The sequence below is a fragment of the Neophocaena asiaeorientalis genome, unplaced genomic scaffold (genome assembly GCF_003031525.2).
Source record: "Neophocaena asiaeorientalis asiaeorientalis breed wild unplaced genomic scaffold, Neophocaena_asiaeorientalis_V1.1 scaffold507, whole genome shotgun sequence".
In the NCBI taxonomy this organism is placed as follows: domain Eukaryota; kingdom Metazoa; phylum Chordata; class Mammalia; order Artiodactyla; family Phocoenidae; genus Neophocaena; species Neophocaena asiaeorientalis.
The window spans coordinates 323,084-342,813 of record NW_020175401.1 but is presented as its reverse complement, the minus strand read 5'-3'; the positions used below and the strand labels follow the sequence as shown (position 1 = coordinate 342,813).

Below are 19,730 nucleotides of genomic sequence, written 5' to 3'. Positions count from 1 at the left end.
GCTATGCCAGAAAACACATGTCCTTAGTATTTCAGCTCATCGTACTTGAATCTTCTGTTACTTGCAACCAGGATACTAACTACTAACGCTATGGTCGGGTTTTTTTTTTGTTTGTTTTTGTTTTTTTTGTTTTTTTTTGCGTTACGGGGGCCTCTCGCTGTTGTGGCCTCTCCCGTTGCGGAGCACAGGCTCCGGACACGCAGGCTCAGCAGCCATGGCTCACGGGCCTAGCTGCTCCGCGGCATGTGGGATCTTCCCGGATCGGGGCACGAACCCATGTCCCCTGCATCGGCAGGTGGACTCTCAACCACTGCGCCACCAGGGAAGCCCAGCTATGGTGGTTTTAAAGCATGGTCCCCAAATTGTTTGACACTTGTGCCGTTGAAAGTTAAGCCGCTTCTAGAAGTTGGAAAAGGCAAGGAAATGGATTCTCTTCTCGAGCCTCCAAAGGGAACGTACTCCTGCAGACTCACTTTAGATTTCTGACCTCTAGTACTGTAAAACAATAAATTTGTGCTGCTTTAAGCCACTAAATTTATGATAATTTGTTACAGCAGCAATAGGAAACTAATACAGTGATTAAGAACTTGGGTGCTGCTAGCTGCTATCAGCCTCCTTAAGTTTAAATCCTTCTTCTACTACTTACTGGATATATGACCTTTGGCAAATAAACTCTCTGTACCTCAGTTTCATCTTGAAAGATGGGATGATGGTAACAGAACCAAACCTGCTGGGTTCTCACGGGTTTAAATGAGAAAATCCTTAGGATTATCTGAAACTTCGTAATTTTTAAATAAAGGTAACCGTTGTTCTGCTAATATTTATAGTTTGATTTAGTATAGTTGTACCTTCTCTCCTACAAATTAAAGTTCTTTTGTTTTTTGGTTTCTTTTACATAGTCATGGAGGAGGAGGGGTGTAAGAGCATCTGCTTCAGGAGTTGGAGTACATACAGCATCTCATTTGATCCTCACAACCAGCCATGAAATAGGTGTAATTTTGTTTTCATACGAGAAAACTGAGGCTGTGGGAGGTTAATTTTTCCAAGTGACATAGCTAGTAAGAAGACAAATCAAAGCAGCTTGTTCACCATTGCATTCACTACACTTATTTGCTGGATGATGATGCACGAATACGTGCAAATAACCATGGCAGTGGGCACTCATAAACACCGCAGAGTTTAGACGGACTGACACTAGGGCACCCCATCTGACCCACACCGGCACAAATCCCAGCTTTTTAACACCCAACCCTGGTTTCCAGAAAGGTTGGAGGTAACAGAGAGTCACTTCCAGTCGCAGGAATCCTGCGGGAGGGTGGGATGGGAGTCGGAGCGGGGGTGGGGAGGGCAGGAAGGTGGTAACGCTGTGACGCAAAGGCGGGGCCTGCGTGGGGAACGCCCCGGGCCATAACCGGGGGGCGGGGCCTCCCCGGGGCCAGTACGCGGCCGCGTAGCTAGACCTGCCCATCCCTCAGCCCCCTAGGAGAGCTGGCGCCACCATGGAGGAGTACCATCGCCCCTGCGACGAGGTACCGCCCCTTCACCGCCCGCGAGCGACCCCCGTCCGCCTTGGCGCTTAGCCTTGGCCGGGTGGTCTCCCGGCACCCGGCGGCCCCGAGAGTTGGGGTGCGGCGTCCTCCGAGCCCGGGTCCTCTCCTCGGGGCCCGGGATCCGCCCCGCCCATCCTCGGCTCCCCACCCCGAGGGCCTGAGGGTGGGCTGGGAGTCGGGGTGGCAGGGGCTGCTGGGAGCACAGGGGGCTGGCAGTGGGGTCGGGGCCGAGGGGTGGAAGTGGGGTAGGGATGGGGTGGAGGGAGCCGCCAGTCTGCAGGGCGGGCCTCGGGAACCGGTCTTCCTGGCTGCTTCCTCCGCCCCTTGGTGTCCCCAAAGCAGGTGCCGCATCCCCGCCAAGCGAGGCCCTGGTGGCAGAGCCGGTCCCGCTCCCGGGCCCTCTCGTCTGGGTGGTTTGGAAGGAGGCGCCTTATGGATTAAGGAGCCCTTGCTTACTGACTCAGGCTTCCCGAAACCTCACCAGAATCCCGTGATGTCATCTGTCATCTTCCTGTTACTGATGGGGGACTCTGACTTTCATGGCGGCTAAGTGACTTGCCCAAAGTTAGAACTGCCAGGAATGACAGATGCTCCATTTGAACCCAGACCTCTGACTACACAACTACAACTCTGGCTTCACTTTAACCACGATGAGGATGAGGCCTGTTGGATCCCAGGATAACCCGTGACAGGGCAGTATAAACAAAGACATCTTCTGTCCAGTGGTAGCCACAGGTGAATGGTGCGGTGAAATAAAAGTAGGCAGGCACGTGGTGGAGGTGCAGCATAAAATGGTGTATCATTAGACCCCTGAAAGGGGCTTCTGAACCATTCATCTCTAGGATGTGGGCTTCTGCAGAAGCTAAGACCACATTTAAATTAATTACTTCTATGCTGCAGGTGGCATACACACCTCAAGGTTAGTGGTAAAGTGTTCTCATTTTAGAAATTGAAGCACAAGCAATTTCACCCTCAAGAAGCACTAGTCTGCTGACTCCTAAGAGGTTCTGTACTGCAGTACCCCCTAAATACCTATATTTAAAAAGAAAATTACATGTGTTACCATGGCCACCCAGTACAACCTGATTATCGGGTGACCTTCCAAATTGAAGTGGAATGGACATCCTATTTAATTTGTAGACCACTTTTGAAAATAGATAAGGACCTTATTTGAAGGTAAAATGACCATTTTAATAGGGGCAGTTGTGACACCTGTTTTCATGATATTTCTGATTATTTAGGGTATTTTTATTCCTTTGTTGGGGAATACCTGGTGTAATTAAATGAGTTGAAAATATTTTAAATCTGTACTCAAGATGGTACTTATTTTCAGAATTTACTTGGTTTTTGAACTGTTTTGTTGTATAGTGAGATTTACAAACATGCTGATGTCATACAGCACCTAAAAACGTCTCTATGGAAACAAATCATGTACTACCTGAAGTGCTTTGGTTTAGATTGCAATCTTATCACGTAGCCTAGTTCTTGACTCTAGGACATTTCCTTGTCGTTCATGGTTGCTTTTAACTCAAGATTGTATCAAGCCACTCCACAGGAAAGACTAAGTTGCCAGACCTGTTATATTATAGGTCTATATAGATTATAGGTCTAACATATTATTTATATGTTATAAAGTGACATTAATTTGGAATGATCAAGTATTTTCATAACCTTTAACTCAGAAAAGCCACATTTTTGCCAAGCATAAGTTAAAAACAAACTTGAAACTTATCTATTCAGCATTCTTTTCTCACTCCCCCTCATTCTCACTTAGCTGCAACTATTTCCTGTGTACTGATAACACATCCTTATACCCACCTCCTATTTCCTGAGCTTTACAGTCCAATGATCCTCAATCTCTGGTGTTCCTCAGAATCACCAGTAAAGCACTTTTTTTTTCTTGTGCTGTCCATATCTATTTAAAATTTTTTATTTTATATTGGAGTATAGTTGATTTACAGTGTTGTGTTAGTTTCAGGTGTACAGCAAAGTGATTCAGTTATACATATACACATATCTATTCTTTTTCAGATTCTTGTCCCATATAGATTATTACAGAGTATTGAGTAGAATTCCCTGTGCTATACAGGTCCTTGTTGATTATCTGTTTTATATATAGTAGTGTTATATGAGTAAAGCACTTTTTAAAAAAACATAGTTGCCCAGGCTCTGCTTCAGAAGTAATCAATCAAAATCTCCATGGAGGTAGGTGGGGAAAGCATTTTGCAATTTTAAAGATGATCAAGGTGGGATTAGTAGCCTCAGTAGACTTAATGCCCCTTTTCACTGTGGTCTCCTGTCACTAAAACCTGTCTAGGCCAGCCTAGGTTATTCTGTGTAGCATCATAGCTACCAGGAAAAGGAAGTCTGTATTGAAAACAACTTTATCTTTTGCTTTCCGTCTTTAGGTCGGCTTCAATGCTGATGAAGCCCACAATATCGTTAAAGAGGTGAGTTACATATCTTGTTCATCTTGAAGATTGATGCATTGGTTGAAATTTTAAAAAGCTGTGTTTTGACTTTCAGCACAAAGTTAGAAACGTTAGTATTAAAGCAAGATTTTCCACATTTATTCACTAATTCTTTATAGGGGTGCTTCTATGTTTGTTGTGTTGGATGCTGTCAGGCATCTTGGGGCTTACCCTGAAAGGGATAATTAAATATTGATCTAGAAAACTGGCTTGCTGTTTTCTAAACTGATTCTCTGTCTTTTGAATAAAAGAACTTTTATTCCAATGGGGCCAAATATTATTTTAAATGTTAATGCCCTAAAAGTATATAGGTAAATTATATGTATAGTATAATAAACATATAATTATAGTATATACATACATATATATATATGTGTGTGTGTGTGTGTGTATATATATATATATATATATATCAAGTAAATAAAAGACCCTAGAAATATCTGCTTTGGTTATTGTATGCTTTTTTTTAGCCCAATATAACTGGAAAAATAGGGACTTCCAGTTGTTAAGACTCTGCACTCCCAATGCAGGGGGCACAGGTTCGATCCCTGGTCGGGGAACAAAGATCCTGCATGCCTCATGGCACGGCCGCGCACACACAACACACAAAGATTGGAAAAGCAATCACTTAATATCTTTTAATATCTTTTAGACACTGATATGACGGTAAATCAAATTCTTCAGAAAAATATTTGAAATATGATATGTGGTCCTCGTGTTAGGCAAATAGACAAGAAGTTCTCTTTGGGACTCAATGTTGGCAGAGGAACTTTAATTATTCTAGTGGTATCACATACAGACGAACTGTGGGTAAGGTATTATGAACACTTTTAATAGTCCTGAGTCATTTTTAACTGTGCCAAATCCTAGAAAAAAATAAGCTGGCCCGGAAGGTAGGCTTGTATTGTGGGCATGGCTGTTGCGGCCCGTGTCCTAGCAGCAGGCCCCAACTACCTTTAGGCTTGGCTGGATTGGCTTGCCCTCTGGGCACTGAGCACCGTCTCAGTCCTGAGACGATGCCTTACCTGCCTGAATGCTTAGGGCACGAGCTCACCCGGAACTCACCCAGGGCTGGCCTCGTAAAACTAGGATCAACCTGAGGTCTGAGAGAGCTGGATAGGCACCTGAAAATCCCGCCATATTTTAATAGTTCAAAATCATGTATTAGAACTTTGTAGCCAGGAATATATCATTATTATAACAAAATGCAAATGTTTTCGATACCTTGACAATGCAAAAGCACAAATGAGGGCAATGGGAGGGGGGGAAGAAGGGATGGAGGTCATGGGAGGGGAGTGATAACAGCCTCAAAGTGGAAAGTCAAGAGAGACTGTCCTTGGTGGATAGAACATGAAGCAAAGGATGCTGGGGTATTGGAGGAATCTTTTAAATAGTACCTTCTTCTTTACCCACATTACGAACCATATGAAAAGACCAAAGAATTAGTAGAAAGATAACCAAATATCACCTTTATTATTGATAAAAACTGAGTTGGAGATTGGAGCTTGTTTTGCTAACTCCCTACCTGTTCAGTTCAGACCTTGGAAGAGGCATCCAAGGGAAAGTTAGAGTCAGCAGAGGGAAACACTCAACCAGGCTGGTGCCTTTCGTTGGTCTGGGTGAAGAGGGAAGGAGAAACCAAATAGCCAAGTCCAAGGCATTTGGGAGATTGGCCCTCCCAGATGAGAAAGGTACCAACCAGTAGCTCACTCCACCTCCATGGGGAGGAATAATAACAGGTGGGACGAGAGGCCAGGGATGATAAGGAAAAAATCCTCTACGTGGAAGGAAACATCCGGAGTAGAAAAGAAACATGCTCCTAATAGTGTAAATATATTGAAGTAAAAATAGCAAATTCATTATATTGAGGGATGTGGGGGGGGGGGCAGGAGGTGGCAGGTGGCCCTAGGGAACTAAATTTTCATCTGTCATAGCAGGAGCTCTAGGGATGTTGTCTAGAATTCATAAATCAAGAAATAGTGATATAAACATTATTTAGATATGTGAGTCACCCTTAAGAGAGAAAAAAACAGTTGTACCCTAAAAGTGTTTCTTCTGTGGAAGGGGGCTGGGGATGGGAAAGGGTGGGGAGGGGATTCTTATTTTTCATTGTAAGCTCTTCTGTTCTGTTGGATTTTTTATGATATGCATGTTTTATTTATTTTCAGTAATAGAATTTGCCCACAAATTTTCATATAAAAGGTGAGTTACAAATGGAATTAACTTGGAGCTTAATCTAAAGTATATTTGATTCAGGATGCCCAGAGAGTATATCAAAGCCAGTATTACTTCAACAACAAACATGTATTGAGTGCCTGCTCGGTGCCCGAGTTCTGAGTTTGGCCCTGGGAATACAGAGCAGGTTAAGGACCTCATTATCTAGTGGGCCTCCTGGTTAAGTGGTAATGAAGAAGGCTAAATGTTAATTAATAGTAATTAGCAGGGCTATTTACAGTGGCATCCACAGGCCCCTGATATTTCTGTTGTTTGGAGCAGAACTTGAAGCAGTCCTATTAGATAACCTGAAAGTAAACAAGGGCTGGTAGTTTCCCATCAAGGTACAGCAGTCTAGGGAGAGGAAGAGGTTTCCCAAAGGCCGTCAGCTTGGGTATGTTAAAGTCAGGATTAAATCTTTGTCCCTGTGATCCTTGGGCCACTGACCCTCCTAACTCTTCATGTTACATTCTAGAAGAGTAATTTGAGGCACGTTGTTACTTTCTTCAACCCCTCGAAATTTAATTTCTCTTTTTGCATTTTATGATTAGTGAAGAGTTTATACTATTCAGCTTAAGATTCCATATTAATTAGTGCCTCTACTATAGTCCAGTTGTAGTAAATGAAAGCTGCACACGTGCACGTGTGTGTCTGTCTTACTAAGCTGGATTCTATAAATGAATTGAATGAGTGCTTTATTCTCCAGGCTCTATCACTTGAATAAAAAAATAATAGCAGCAAAATAAGTCAGAGAAAGACAAATACTGTATGATCGGACCAATATGTGGAATCTAAAAAAATCCAAACTCATAGAAACAGAGTAGAATGGTGGTTGCCATGGGGTGGGGAAAATGTCGGTCAAAGGGTACAAACTTCTAGTTATAAGATGAATAAGTTCTGAGGATCTAATATACACCATGATAATTATAGTTAACAGTACTGTATTGTATACTTGAAGGTTGCTGAAAGTAGATTTTAAATGTTCTCAATACACACACACACACACACACACACACAAACAAAAGGTAAGTATGTGAGGGAGTGAATGTGTTAACTAACCTTATTGTGGCAATCATTTCACAATATAACGTGTCAAATCATCACATTGTACACCTTAAACTGACACAATGTTGTATGTCAATTATATCTCAATAAAACTGGAAAAAATAAGATAACAGCAGCAATAATTATAATGATGTAATAATATCTGTCATTACTTATGTGTTTACTCTGTGGCAGTCACTATGTTTGAGCACACGGCTTTCCTTATCTCACCCCATCCTCACAACAACTTGATGAGGCTGTTATCCCTACTTTAAAGATTAGGAAAATAAGGGGTTTCAAGAGATTAAGTCACTTGTAGAAGGTCACACAGGGGTGGCTGAGGTGACCTTAAAACCTAAGACTGTGATACTAAACCGGTACTCTTAATCAAGTATCAGAAGTGGATGCACGTAAACACCGTGGAAAATTAACTTTCTCTTTCTAGAGTGCCTAAAAACTAGCGTTTGTTGATGATTTACTTTTAGTGGCAGGTGTGCTTATTGTTTGATAGCTAAGCAGTTACATAATATGAAATAGGATATAATTATTGTACATGAGAAATATATTAAGTTGGTCTCATCCTTTGTTTCTAGCATCTGAAACCTAGTTCAAATCCCAGCTGTTTCAAAGCCATTCTTTAACCAATTGATATCACCCTTTTAAAATCTCCACCACCCCCCATGATCCTTTTGTGACATGACTTACCACCCTTGATTAGTCTTCCTTGTATTACAGAGTTCTTTTATGATCTTCTGTGCTAGACCGTTAAGTTCTTTACAGTAGAGGCCATGTCACATTTATCTTTATATGGCCTGTAATGTCTCATAGAGTGAGATGACACATGCGGAAATGCTTTGAAAATTCTACAACAGTTAGAGATGATGCATAATAAATACTTAACAGATGCATATCTTGTAAGATGTTTTATTAGGTTATAAGTGTATTTTATGTTTTGAATAAATTTTTTGTTGTGATATGTGTAAACTTTGTTTAATTGTCCTCTGCCCTTTTAGTGTATAGATGGGGTCTTGGGAGGTGAAGATTATAATCATAACAAGATCAACCAATGGACCGCAAGCATAGTGGAACAATCCTTAGCACATCTGGTTAAGTTGGGAAAAGCTTATAAGTATATTGGTAAGTATCGGTGTCCTTCTTCACTAGTTTACTCACCTTTGTTCCTGTGGTTTTTCTCTGAATTTACAGAATGTAAATGAATGATAGACACTCAAGTTGGATACTAATAGGGGGTGAAGGACTTCTGACTTATTCATCACAAAAATAATCTGTGATAATACCTAAAAGATGGAGATCTTTCACAACTCAAAAGCAGTGTGAGCTCCTGCCAACCATCTACTTGTCTTGGTAGCATCATCTTTTACATTTGCATCGGTTATCTTCAGTGAAATTCCCTCAGCCCTACTGTCTTCCTTTCATTAGTGCCATGCCTCCTTACGTGTAGGGCTGTGAAGTGCCACACAATACTTGTGAAGTGGAATATTTTCTTTGTTTTTGTGTCTGAATTATGCCCATGGGACAAGGCACATAATTTCGCCCAGATTTTTCCTGCAGTGCCGTCACCATTGGTTATGGCACTGGGCAGCAAACAGACTGGACCCAGTGGGGTCAGAATCGTGCTGGTAAATAATCAAGATAAGAGACTTATTTTTTTCCAGTCCATTCGCTGAATGCTTTGTTTTCTGTTATTTTTATAGCTTTTAGAGCTCCGAACTCAAACACTTAGATACGTTTTCCTTCGTTTGTAAGTGTTCTTACCGTGCAACTTTATGTTTAGTGACCTGTGCGGTGGTCCAGAGGAGTGCATATGGCTTTCACACAGCCAGCTCATGTTTTTGGGACACCACGTCTGATGGTAAGAGACTTTAAGCTGATTCAAACAAAATCCAACTTCTAGCAAAGTCAAATAGTGTACTTGTTATCGAATCCTTATTTATCTCTAATTAAATTCCCACAAGACTTTATCAACAGAATTGCTTTGTACCTAGTGACAAGTATGCCGTCAGACAAATAGGAAATATGAAGATTTAACAGATTGCAGGAAATGTGATGTTAAAACCTATGAAAAATGTATATATATATATATTTTTTTTTCCTGGTAATTCTGATGTTTTTCTGGTATTTCAAAGTCCTTTTGTTGTGTGTTTTCAGGAACCTGTACTGTAAGATGGGAAAACCGAACCATGAACTGTATTGTCAATGTATTTGCCATTGCTATTGTCCTGTAACAGGCTAAAAATGTTCGGCCAAAACCATTAACAAGAATTTGTCACTGTATCCTTTCTAAAAAGAGTAACAGTTACTTATTCGTGTGCAATATGCTTCAAAACTATCAACAAAAGCTGAATAGTGCAAGCAAGCAGTCTCATAGGCAGTTGGCAGATTATCTCATATTCCATACAGCACCATTTAAATAGGAAAACCTCAACATTAGCAAAAATTCAAATCCAGAAATACGGCATGACATGGAAATACAATCTTACATTTACACCGGCTTTTCACTAATAATATGTGCCTAAGAAGATGGGGAAAACCATTCAGATAATTAAATTCTCTTTCAGCTAGAAAAGTTAACAGGGATAAATATACGAACAAAAATACTGCAAGGGTAAATGTGGAGAAAATGATAATAATTAGTTAACACTTCTTAGTTTTTTATTTCTCCTTCTTAGTTGTACATATGATTTAGTGGAAAGTAATTCCATTCTTTTTTTTTTTTTGGCCGTGCCACGCAGCTTGTGGGTTCTTAGTTCCCTGACCAGGGATTAAACTCGCGCCCTTGGCAGTGAAAGTGCAGAGTCCTAACCACTGGACCGCCAGAGAATTCCCTTAAATCAGCTTTTTAAATTTCAAATTCTTATTTACACTTGAAGGTGAATTAAATCAGGTAACCTGAATTTCCTAGGTAAACAAAATTAGTTACAGTGTATGATGAAAAGTATATGACTCTAACAGCTGCCTTACACTTCATTCATTCCATGTGTTACAAACGTTTACTGAATGTCTGTTATGAGCTATTTCTCTGCTAATTATAGTTATCAATATGCTGTTCAAATTCTAAGTTTCTTTTGGTACCTATTCAGTTGGACAACTGACATTTATGTTTGGGAAGAAAAAAAAAAAGAGTTGTTTTACAAGAGAGGAAAAAAGTGAATCTGGTTATCCAGGTAGAAGTAAGCAAATGAAAAGCACTTATTGCTGACAGAATTATAGATGTAATTTTAAGAATTGCTCCTAACAAGCAAAAAAACGCATAAAATATGCAACTCTTAGTTAAAGGCCTTATTAGCAGTATAATATACAAGTAGTAAATTTTGTCATTGCTTTAGTTACAATCATCTGTAAATAACTTTAAATACTTATTATGTGAGGTTCAAATTGAGTGGGGTAAAGTGTAAAACGTATACAATCATTAGCAGGTTACCGAATATCTCAGGGCTTATGAAATATAGTCAAATTTATTAAGAAAATAAAAGATGAAAAATTAGAGTACACAGCTGGCCACCAAATGCGAAGTCAATTTGCTATTTAACCTTGAAAACAAAATCAATTTTGCATATTACCACTAACACTAATATATATAGGGAGTGGAACCATGATTCATTGAATTCTGGGGGGAAAGAAAAGCTTAGTGTCGACAATATTAAGACAGTACTCTTCTAGGAATACTATGTGCATGTTTGATATTTTGCTGAGTAACAATAATTGTTCAGTGTGTAAGAAGAACATGAAGAAAATACAAGGATGGAGTTTAATGCAGTGATCTACATTTTGGGCACGTCAAAATTTATCAGTCATTACCTTTATGTTAGTTTACGCTGCTGGCTTTTGTGCCTTGAAGATTATAATAGTGACCAAAATACATCTGTGCAGTTAAGGCTTGCTTTTGATTATTGTTATTGAAGCCTGATTTTAAAAGAATAATAATCAAAAATACCTCGTGAACTTGCTATCTGTTCTGTTTCTAGTTAAAATGTAATAAAGATTATCTTCCTGCACTGTACGTTTGCTTCTGGATGTTCACTGAATAGTTAAAGAAATGGCATTGTCTTTAAGAAATTCTAAATAACAGGAATGAGGAAGAGAAATGAATGTCAGACCACATAGATACATTGTACAGAATAAATGCCATTAAAATAGCAACCCGAACCCAGTGTTGACCATTACAACATAAATAACAGCTCCTATTTCATGCCTTTTATTATTTTTAACAAAAAGTTATTTTAAAAAGCAGTATATGGGCTTCCCTGGTGGCGCAGTGGTTGAGAGTCCACCTGCCGATGCAGGGGACGCGGGTTCGTGCCCCGGTCCGGGAAGATCCCACATGCCACGGAGCGGCTGGGCCCGTGAGCCATGGCCGCTGAGCCTGCGCGTCCGGATCCTGTGCTCCGCAACGGGAGAGGCCACAACAGTGAGAGGCCCTCGTACCGCCAAAAAAAAAAAAAGGCAGTATAAAATATATTCTATAACTATTTATTAGCTTTAATAACTATTTTTTGGCAAGGAATTTTGTCCTATTTGTCAACTTGCAATTGAGTTGTAGCTGTTTTTTTTGTTTTTAATTAAGGACTTTAAGTATGTAAAATTAGGGTATTCAGATGTAAGTACTAACTCGGATTTTTGTAAAGCTATAATTTTATGTTTGTAAAGTACCTATATACAGCCCTAAATGATGGCAACATCTCATTACATTTCCTGTGGTAAAAAGTACTTTTTTGCTCTTCTTCCCACGTTGGGTGTTATCTAATTATGAGTCACTGAAAGCATTTTTCACCACCTACAGTCATCATCACATTTTTAAGGTAATCTTACGATGCTGCGGATTATATTTTTAAAGCTTGAGTAAAAAAACCTTGTCTATCCTTGATAACAGTTTTTTAAAAGCGGGAGAAAAATCTGTGATTTTTTTTGTAGCAAAGGAACTAGGTCTTTTATTTTTTTACTATTATTATTTTTTTGCGGTATGCAGGCCTCTCACTGTTGCGGCCTCTCCCGTTGTGGAGCACAGGCTCCGGACGCGCAGGCTCAGCGGCCATGGCTCACGGGCCCAGCCGCTCCGCGGAATGTGGGATCTTCCCAGACCGGGGCATGAACCCGCGTCCCCTGCATCGGCAGGCTGACTCTCAACCACTGCGCCACCAGGGAAGCCTGGAACTAGGTGCTTTTTATAGCAGACACCAAAGCAAAGTTTGAGAGATGAATTGAAAATTTCACTCCATGTGCTACAGTCTACCCAAGGGGAACTTGTTTTATAATCTAGAAGGTGGAGCTATACTTGTGGCTAAAGAGGCTTATAGTGTCAATGTCTAATAATTCAGTCAAACTGACCTTTGCATATTTACTAAATTCCCTATAAAAGGATCTTAAGCATTCAGCCTTTACAAGATTTAGATAGCCACCATCAATATACATTAACCTCACTGGTCCAGGAGATTCTAGCCCACCTTGTCTAATTGCAAATCCCGTATTTCTCACTGTGGTCCCAGTCAATGTCACCCCATGTCATCCTTGGATATGTAGGATATATTGACAATCCAGGCCTAATTAGAGATGGCCCCTAACTGCTTCATAAAGAGTATCTCTTCCCAAAATGGTTTCTAAGGATCTCAGAGATGAAGCGGGAACTTTGTACAGACACTCACAGTACCACCGGGATGGTATGTATCTTCCCTATAGGACACAAAACGTGGGCAACTATCCCCACTCTGGGCTGCTTTAACGGTGAAGCCTATACGGGGAAGTTTCTTTGCAGTTCTGCCTAACCAGGTCAGGGAATTTGATGCCTGGGCTTATCCAGTAATGTATATTCAACTTTCTTCATGCCAAAATAAACCTTTTTATTTTACTGAACGCTGTGTCTTTTTAGATATTTTTATGTATGCCCACTTCTAACTCGAGATATTTCAGTCTGGGTTTCTCAAGGCAGCGTTTTAAATGAGGCAGCATTATTACTTAATGAAAGTTCTGTTATTTTCATCCCTAGTGAAAATTAAGATTGTATCATGTACCAACCTTTTCTTAACCTGTAATTTTGTAGGCTAGGAATTTGGATTAAGCTGCATGAGCTAACATAGGCTTTCACGGTTAATGCTCATATAGAATACCTCCCAAAATGATGAGGATTAGAGTAGGGGTCTCTGAATAATTAAATTAAAGCAAACTTGTTCTGTAAAGGGCCAAAAAGTAAATATCTGAGACATTATAGGCCTTTGCAACTACTCAAGTATGCTGTTGTAGTTTGAAAACAGCCCAGGACAGTATGTAAATGAATGGGCACGACTGTGTTCCAATAAAACTTTATTTACAAAAACAGGTGGCAGGCTGGTCATAGTTTAACAACCCCTGTATTAGAGTAAGAGGTGTTTCCTAGCCACTTAAAAAATTATACCTTAATAATTTGAGAACTTTTTTCTTTTTGTTGTTCTCAGTTATAAACAATGGAACACAAAGCACTTTTATATGTTATGTTTCATTATCTTGGACTCAGAGACCTTACCAGTAAACCAAACCTATACTCTCCTTATTAAAAGAAAGAAGGGCTACAAATCAACTTCTCCAAAACTAAAGTATTCCTTTTTTGATGTATATCACCTAACTTTTCACAAGTTTACAGATAATTTTATATCTTATTATCTTGGAGTTCATTTTACAACCTTAGTTAAAGGAACGTTATTATAAAAAGGTTAATGTTTTGTTATTTACTGATTTTTGCTTTTCTTGTGGCTAGGATGGACTCTATTCTACCCAGAGAATCATCCATGCATACTGGACATGGCAGTCGCCCATTCAATGCCTCCTCTTAGAAATCACTCACACACACACACACACACACACACACGCACACGAAACTGCACAGCCCACAGATGAAATGACCCTGCCCCACAGTTTGGGGAAGTAGATGTTCTTTACCCAGGAATGGCTACATATTGCACTAGGCATGAGCACCTGACCCAATGATGGTTTATCCATAGATTGATTTTTAATCCATAAGGTGGCTGGGATACATTAAGCCAAGCAAAGTATTGATAGTTCTCTCTGAATTTTGGATCAGAGAATAAGGAGAGCATTATTCAATGGGAGAAAACGGGGGGGAGATAAAAAGAAAAGCAGAAGTCTCGTCAAGGACTCATGCAGGTTTTCTTATTAGCAGAACTGTCATCACAGCTGCCCTCTCCTCTCGCTACCACCCTCCAATCCAGGGAAGACAGACCAAACTTCCAGTACCAGCGACACCAGCAGCAGTGTTGAGAATGGTGTCAGCAGCAAATGTGGCAGAGAGAGTGGTGTATTAGGCGGGGAGCTGGTTGATGGGAATGGTCTGGTAGATGGCTTAGAATCACCAGCATAGGGTGATAAAAAACAGAACAAAAACCTGTACACAAACGTTCATAGCAGTGTGATTAGTAACAGCAAAAAACTGGAAACCACTTTGACCATCAATGGGTGAATGGTTTAACAAACTGTGGTACATACGTGGACTATTACTCAGAAAACACACACACACAAGAAGTTGTATGCATCTCCAGAGAATTATGCTGAGTGAAAAAGCCAATCCTAAAAGAATACTGTATGATTCCATTTATATGACGTGTTTAAAACAAAAGTGTAAACAATGAGGTTGGAGATAGTGGAGGGGGAAGGAGGGAAGGGGGCAGGAGGCAGGGGGGTGGTTATAAAAAGCCAACATGAACCCTTGCGGTATTGGAACTGTTCAGTGTCTTGGCTTTGGTGGTAGATACACAAACTTACACATTATCAAATTGGGTAGAACTAAATACACACAAACGAGTACCAGTAAAATTGGGGAAATCTGAATAAGGTGGGTGGATTTATCAATGTCAATATCCTAGTTGTGCTATTGCAGTAGAGGTTTGGAAAATGTTTCCATTGGGGGAAATTGGGAAAAGGATACAGGGGATTTATCTCTACTATTTTTTATGACTGTATGTGAATTTATAATGATATCAATAAAACTTTCAATTAAAAAATGAAGATGGGGGCTTCCCTGGTGGCGTAGTGGTTAAGAATCTGTCTGCCAATGCAGGGGACATGGGTTTGAGCCCTGATCCAGGAAGATCCCACATGCCGCCAAGCAGCTAAGCCCGTGTGCCACAACTACTGAGCCTGCGCTCTACAGCCCGCAAGCCACAACTACTGAGGCCGCAGGCCACAACTGCTGAGCCCACGTGCTGCAACTACTGAAGCCCACGCACCTAGCGCCCATGCTCCGCAACAAAGAGAAGCCACTGCAATGAGAAGCCTGTGCACCGCAACGAAGAGTAGCTCCCGCTCGCTGCAACTAGAGAAAGCCCACACGCAGTAATGAAGACCCAATGCAGCCAAAAATAAATAAAATAAAAATAAATAAATTTTTAAAAAATGAAGATGGACTAAAGACAATTTCATATAAAAGAACATAAAAAAGCAGATCAACTTTTGGCCGGTTTTATTGTCTATAAATTCTCTACAATGTGCCCTCTTATTGCTTGCACCCAGGGAAGACCACTCCCACCATTGCCCATGATATACCACTGGATACAGACATAATAAAAGAGAAAAAGTGAGTTGCCAGAAAAGCCAAGCTCTTCTGTAATGAGTTGATCTCTTAATTTGGAAAATTCTATGCCTTGACTCTCTTAAATTTGAGCTTCTGAATGATTCACTGTAGCAAGGAGAGAATTACACTTAGACCAAAGAAGTGTTAGTGTTCCCTAAAGTATATCAGAGATATGGAAGAGGGCTAAATATTTCAGTAAAAATCAGGGTACTTTTTATAGTTAGTTATCTGTTTATCAGTCAGTAGACATTTGGATTATTTCTCATTTTTCACTCTTCTGAAAAGTGCTGCTATGAACATTTGTGAACAAGTTTCTATGTGGACATATGTTTTCATCTCTCTCGGGTATATGCCTAGGAATGTAATTGCTGGGTCACATGGTATGAAAGGTGAGGTGACTATTGGATGCTGGTAAGTAATCAACAATGCCCACTACACTCCCACAAAGAAATCCTCTCACGGAATTACTGAAATAGATAGTCATCTTGATCTAGTTTCTGTTTTCCTGTTTGGGATAGATATGGATATAAGAAATACTTTACTTTCAAGTCAGAAGGAGAAAGACAAATACCATATGATATCACTCATATGTGGAATATAAAATATGGCACAAATGAGCCTATCTACGAAACAGAAATGGACTCACAGACATAGTGAACAGACTTGTGGTTGCCAAGGGGGAGGGGCAGTGGGGAAGGGATAGAGTGGGAGTTTGGGGTTAATAGATGCAAACTATTACATACAGAGTGGATAAACAACAAGCTCCTACTGTATAGCACCGGGAACTATATTCAGTATCCTGGGATAAACCGTAATGGAAAAGAATAGAGACTGTGTATAAATGCATAACTGAGTCACTTTGCTGTACAGCAGAAATTAACACAACATTGTAAATCAATTACACTTCAATTTAAAAAAAAGAAATACTTTACTTTCTTTTTAACTTTTGTATTAGTTTTCTATTGCTGCTTAAACTTGGTGGCCTGAAACAACATTAATTTAGTCTCTTACAGTAAGTGTTAGAGGTCAAAAGTCCACAACAGTCTTACTGGACTAATGTCAAAGTTTAAGCAGGGCTGCATTCCTTCTGGAGGCTCTAGGTGAGCATTCATTATCTTGCCTTTTCTAGCTTCTAGAGGTTACCTACATTTCTCGGTTAGTGGTTCCATCTTCAAAGCCAGAAATGTAGCAATTTCAAATCTCTCCTCTTTGACTTCTGCTTCTGTCATCTCCTCCTTTGACTCTGAGCCTCCTGCCTCTATCCTTCCCTTTATTAGGACCCTTGTGATTACATTGGGCCCTCCCAGGATGATCTCCCATCCCAAGATCTTTGATCACACCTGCAAAGTCCTTTCGCCATGTAACATATTTACATGGTGTGAAGTCTCAATTTCAAAACCTCAGTTCTTTTCAGCATTGGTGTTTGGACCTAGGGGGTCTCATAAATAGTACACCTCTTCCCTTCCTGAGTTCTGAACAAATTAAGAGGCAAGGAGAAAGACAGGTTAATATCGAAGTATCAGCTTTCTGAGAAAAACAAATATCGTATATTAACGCAGATATGTGGAATCTAGAAAAATGGTACAGATTAACTGGTTTGCAAGGCAGGAATAGAGACACTGATGTAGAGAACAAACATATGGACACCAAGGGGGGAAAGTGGGGGGAGGGTGGTGGGATGAATTGGGAGATTGGGACTGACATGTATACACTAATATGTATAAAATAGATAACTAATAAGAACCTGCTGTATAGCACAGGGAACTCCACTTTGCTGTACAGTAGAAACTAACACAACATTGTAAAACAACTATACTCCAATAAAAAAAATTTTTTTTAAAGTATCACCTTTCTGAGAAAGACAAATACCATATGATATCGCTTATATGTGGAATCTAAAATATGATACAAATGTATTTACAAAACAGAAACAGACTTACAGACATAGAAAACAAACTTATAGTTACCAAAGGAGAAAGAGGGTAGGGGAGGGATAAATTAGGAGTTTGGGATTAGCAGATATACACTACTATATAGAAAATAGATAAAGAACAAAGACCTACTGTATAGCACAGGGAACTCTAGTCAATATCCTGTAATAAACCATAATGGAAAAGAATATGAAAAAGAATATATATATAAAATATACGGATATGTATAACTGAATCGCTTTGCTGTACACCAGAAACTAATACAACGTTGTAAATCAACTATACTTCAATAAAAAAAAAATCTTAATTAAAAAAAAATCACCCTTCCGTTGGAGAATGGGACTGAGGGAAACTGGTCTTTTTAATATTGACCCCCAGAATTAGAGTTACCACCCAGTCATAAGCAGAAACATACTCTCTGATGAATCAATAAAGAGGAAGGTAAGAAGAAGCCACTCCACTTCCCAAGGCGGGAATGAGTGAGAGAGTAAAGAAAGATCAGGAATGCTCTGTGAATTGATGATTCTCCACATGGAGAACCATGTGAAACCCCTTTCATATGAAATCCCAACATGAGTGGGGATGAAGCACTGCTCCCTTAACACTTGTCACTGATTCCGATTTTTTTTTTTTAAACAGTGTGTAGCCTAACCTTGTACAGGCCAAAGAAAACATGTCCGTGGGTTAATGTGGCCCATGGGTCATTAGTCTGCCTCAATTTCATGGTCTACCAGCCTCTACCTTCCCCTCCCACCCTATCCCAGTCTCCTCCACCGTTCGCCTGATGTGGTCGGGCACTGTGATTGTTCTACGCATGGTCAACAGGCAAGGGGAAGAAAATTAAGTCAGCTGTTGTCTGGCCTTAAGGCCAAGGCAGTATGTCTGGGAGCAGCTATTATTCTTGCACCCTTGATAGTACTAACTAGAGAGTTACCACAGAACTGCTGGTCTTTGAATCAGTATGCTCTTTTGGGAGGGCACTCTGGCAACATCTATCAGTTTTTTAAGTGTTATATCCCACGAACACAGTTCTTAACATCTATACAACAGAAATAATAACAAGAATGGATAAAAACAAACATTTTCCTTGCAATACTATTTGTAAAAGCAAATTAAACAAACAGAAGAAAGCAACTAAAATGTCCACCAATAGGGGAAGAGAGAAATTACGGAGAAGAAAAGGGGAAGTATCACATTTCACTTTATGTATTATATGGTTAGAAACAGTTAAACAATTATACATTACTTTTAAAAATGTAATTTACACAATACATGAATGCATTTTTTATGCAAAGCTTTGCCATATAACAAAAGCTTAACAAGCCCCTTGCTCCCTATCTTATCCCCTTTTGATCTCCCATCTTGCCATCCACTCCCAAGGGTAATAGGAGGTAATAACTGCTATCATTTTGATGTATATGAGTCTAGGGATTTTTCCACATTTATATACATATACGCGTGTATTATTGGAAAACCGTATATAACATGTTATTCTGCAGCTTGCTCATTTTAGGCAACAGTATGCCTTGGGGATTTTTGTTCATGTCAACATATACAGAGCCACCTTGTTGAGTTTAGCTGCTATATTGTATCACATGGTATGGATGGGCCACAGTTTATTCCATTTCCTATTGGTGGACATCCCACCAATGTTCCACTCTTACAAGCAATGCTGATATGAATACCTTTGCTCAAAGCTTCTTGTGTCCACGTGTGAATGTTTCTCTAGAACACTTTAGAAGTGGAATTATTGGAATCATTGGGTTATAAGATGTGTACCTTTTAAGTCTTAATAGATTGTATTTCTTCTGTAATTTGTCTTAAGAAGAGAGAAAGTAATTCAGACTCTTGAAAACAGCAAGCAAATATATTTGTACATGGGAGGGAATTTCCCCTCCCATGTGCAAATATACATGTATACACATGGCTAAAGAGACCCTGTGCC

The 19,730-nt window shown here is 39.9% G+C and overlaps 1 protein-coding gene across 1 annotated transcript; it reads left to right on the top strand.

The window, feature by feature from the left end:
* Positions 1-1,423: 1,423 nt before the first annotated feature.
* DYNLT3 (dynein light chain Tctex-type 3) lies at positions 1,424-11,300 on the top strand. Its single transcript, XM_024766559.1, has 5 exons — positions 1,424-1,529; positions 3,959-4,000; positions 8,293-8,416; positions 9,075-9,152; positions 9,449-11,300. Exons 1-5 carry the CDS (start codon positions 1,500-1,502, stop codon positions 9,523-9,525), a joined length of 351 nt encoding a protein of 116 aa, XP_024622327.1. The 5' UTR covers positions 1,424-1,499; the 3' UTR covers positions 9,526-11,300.
* Positions 11,301-19,730: the final 8,430 nt, after the last annotated feature.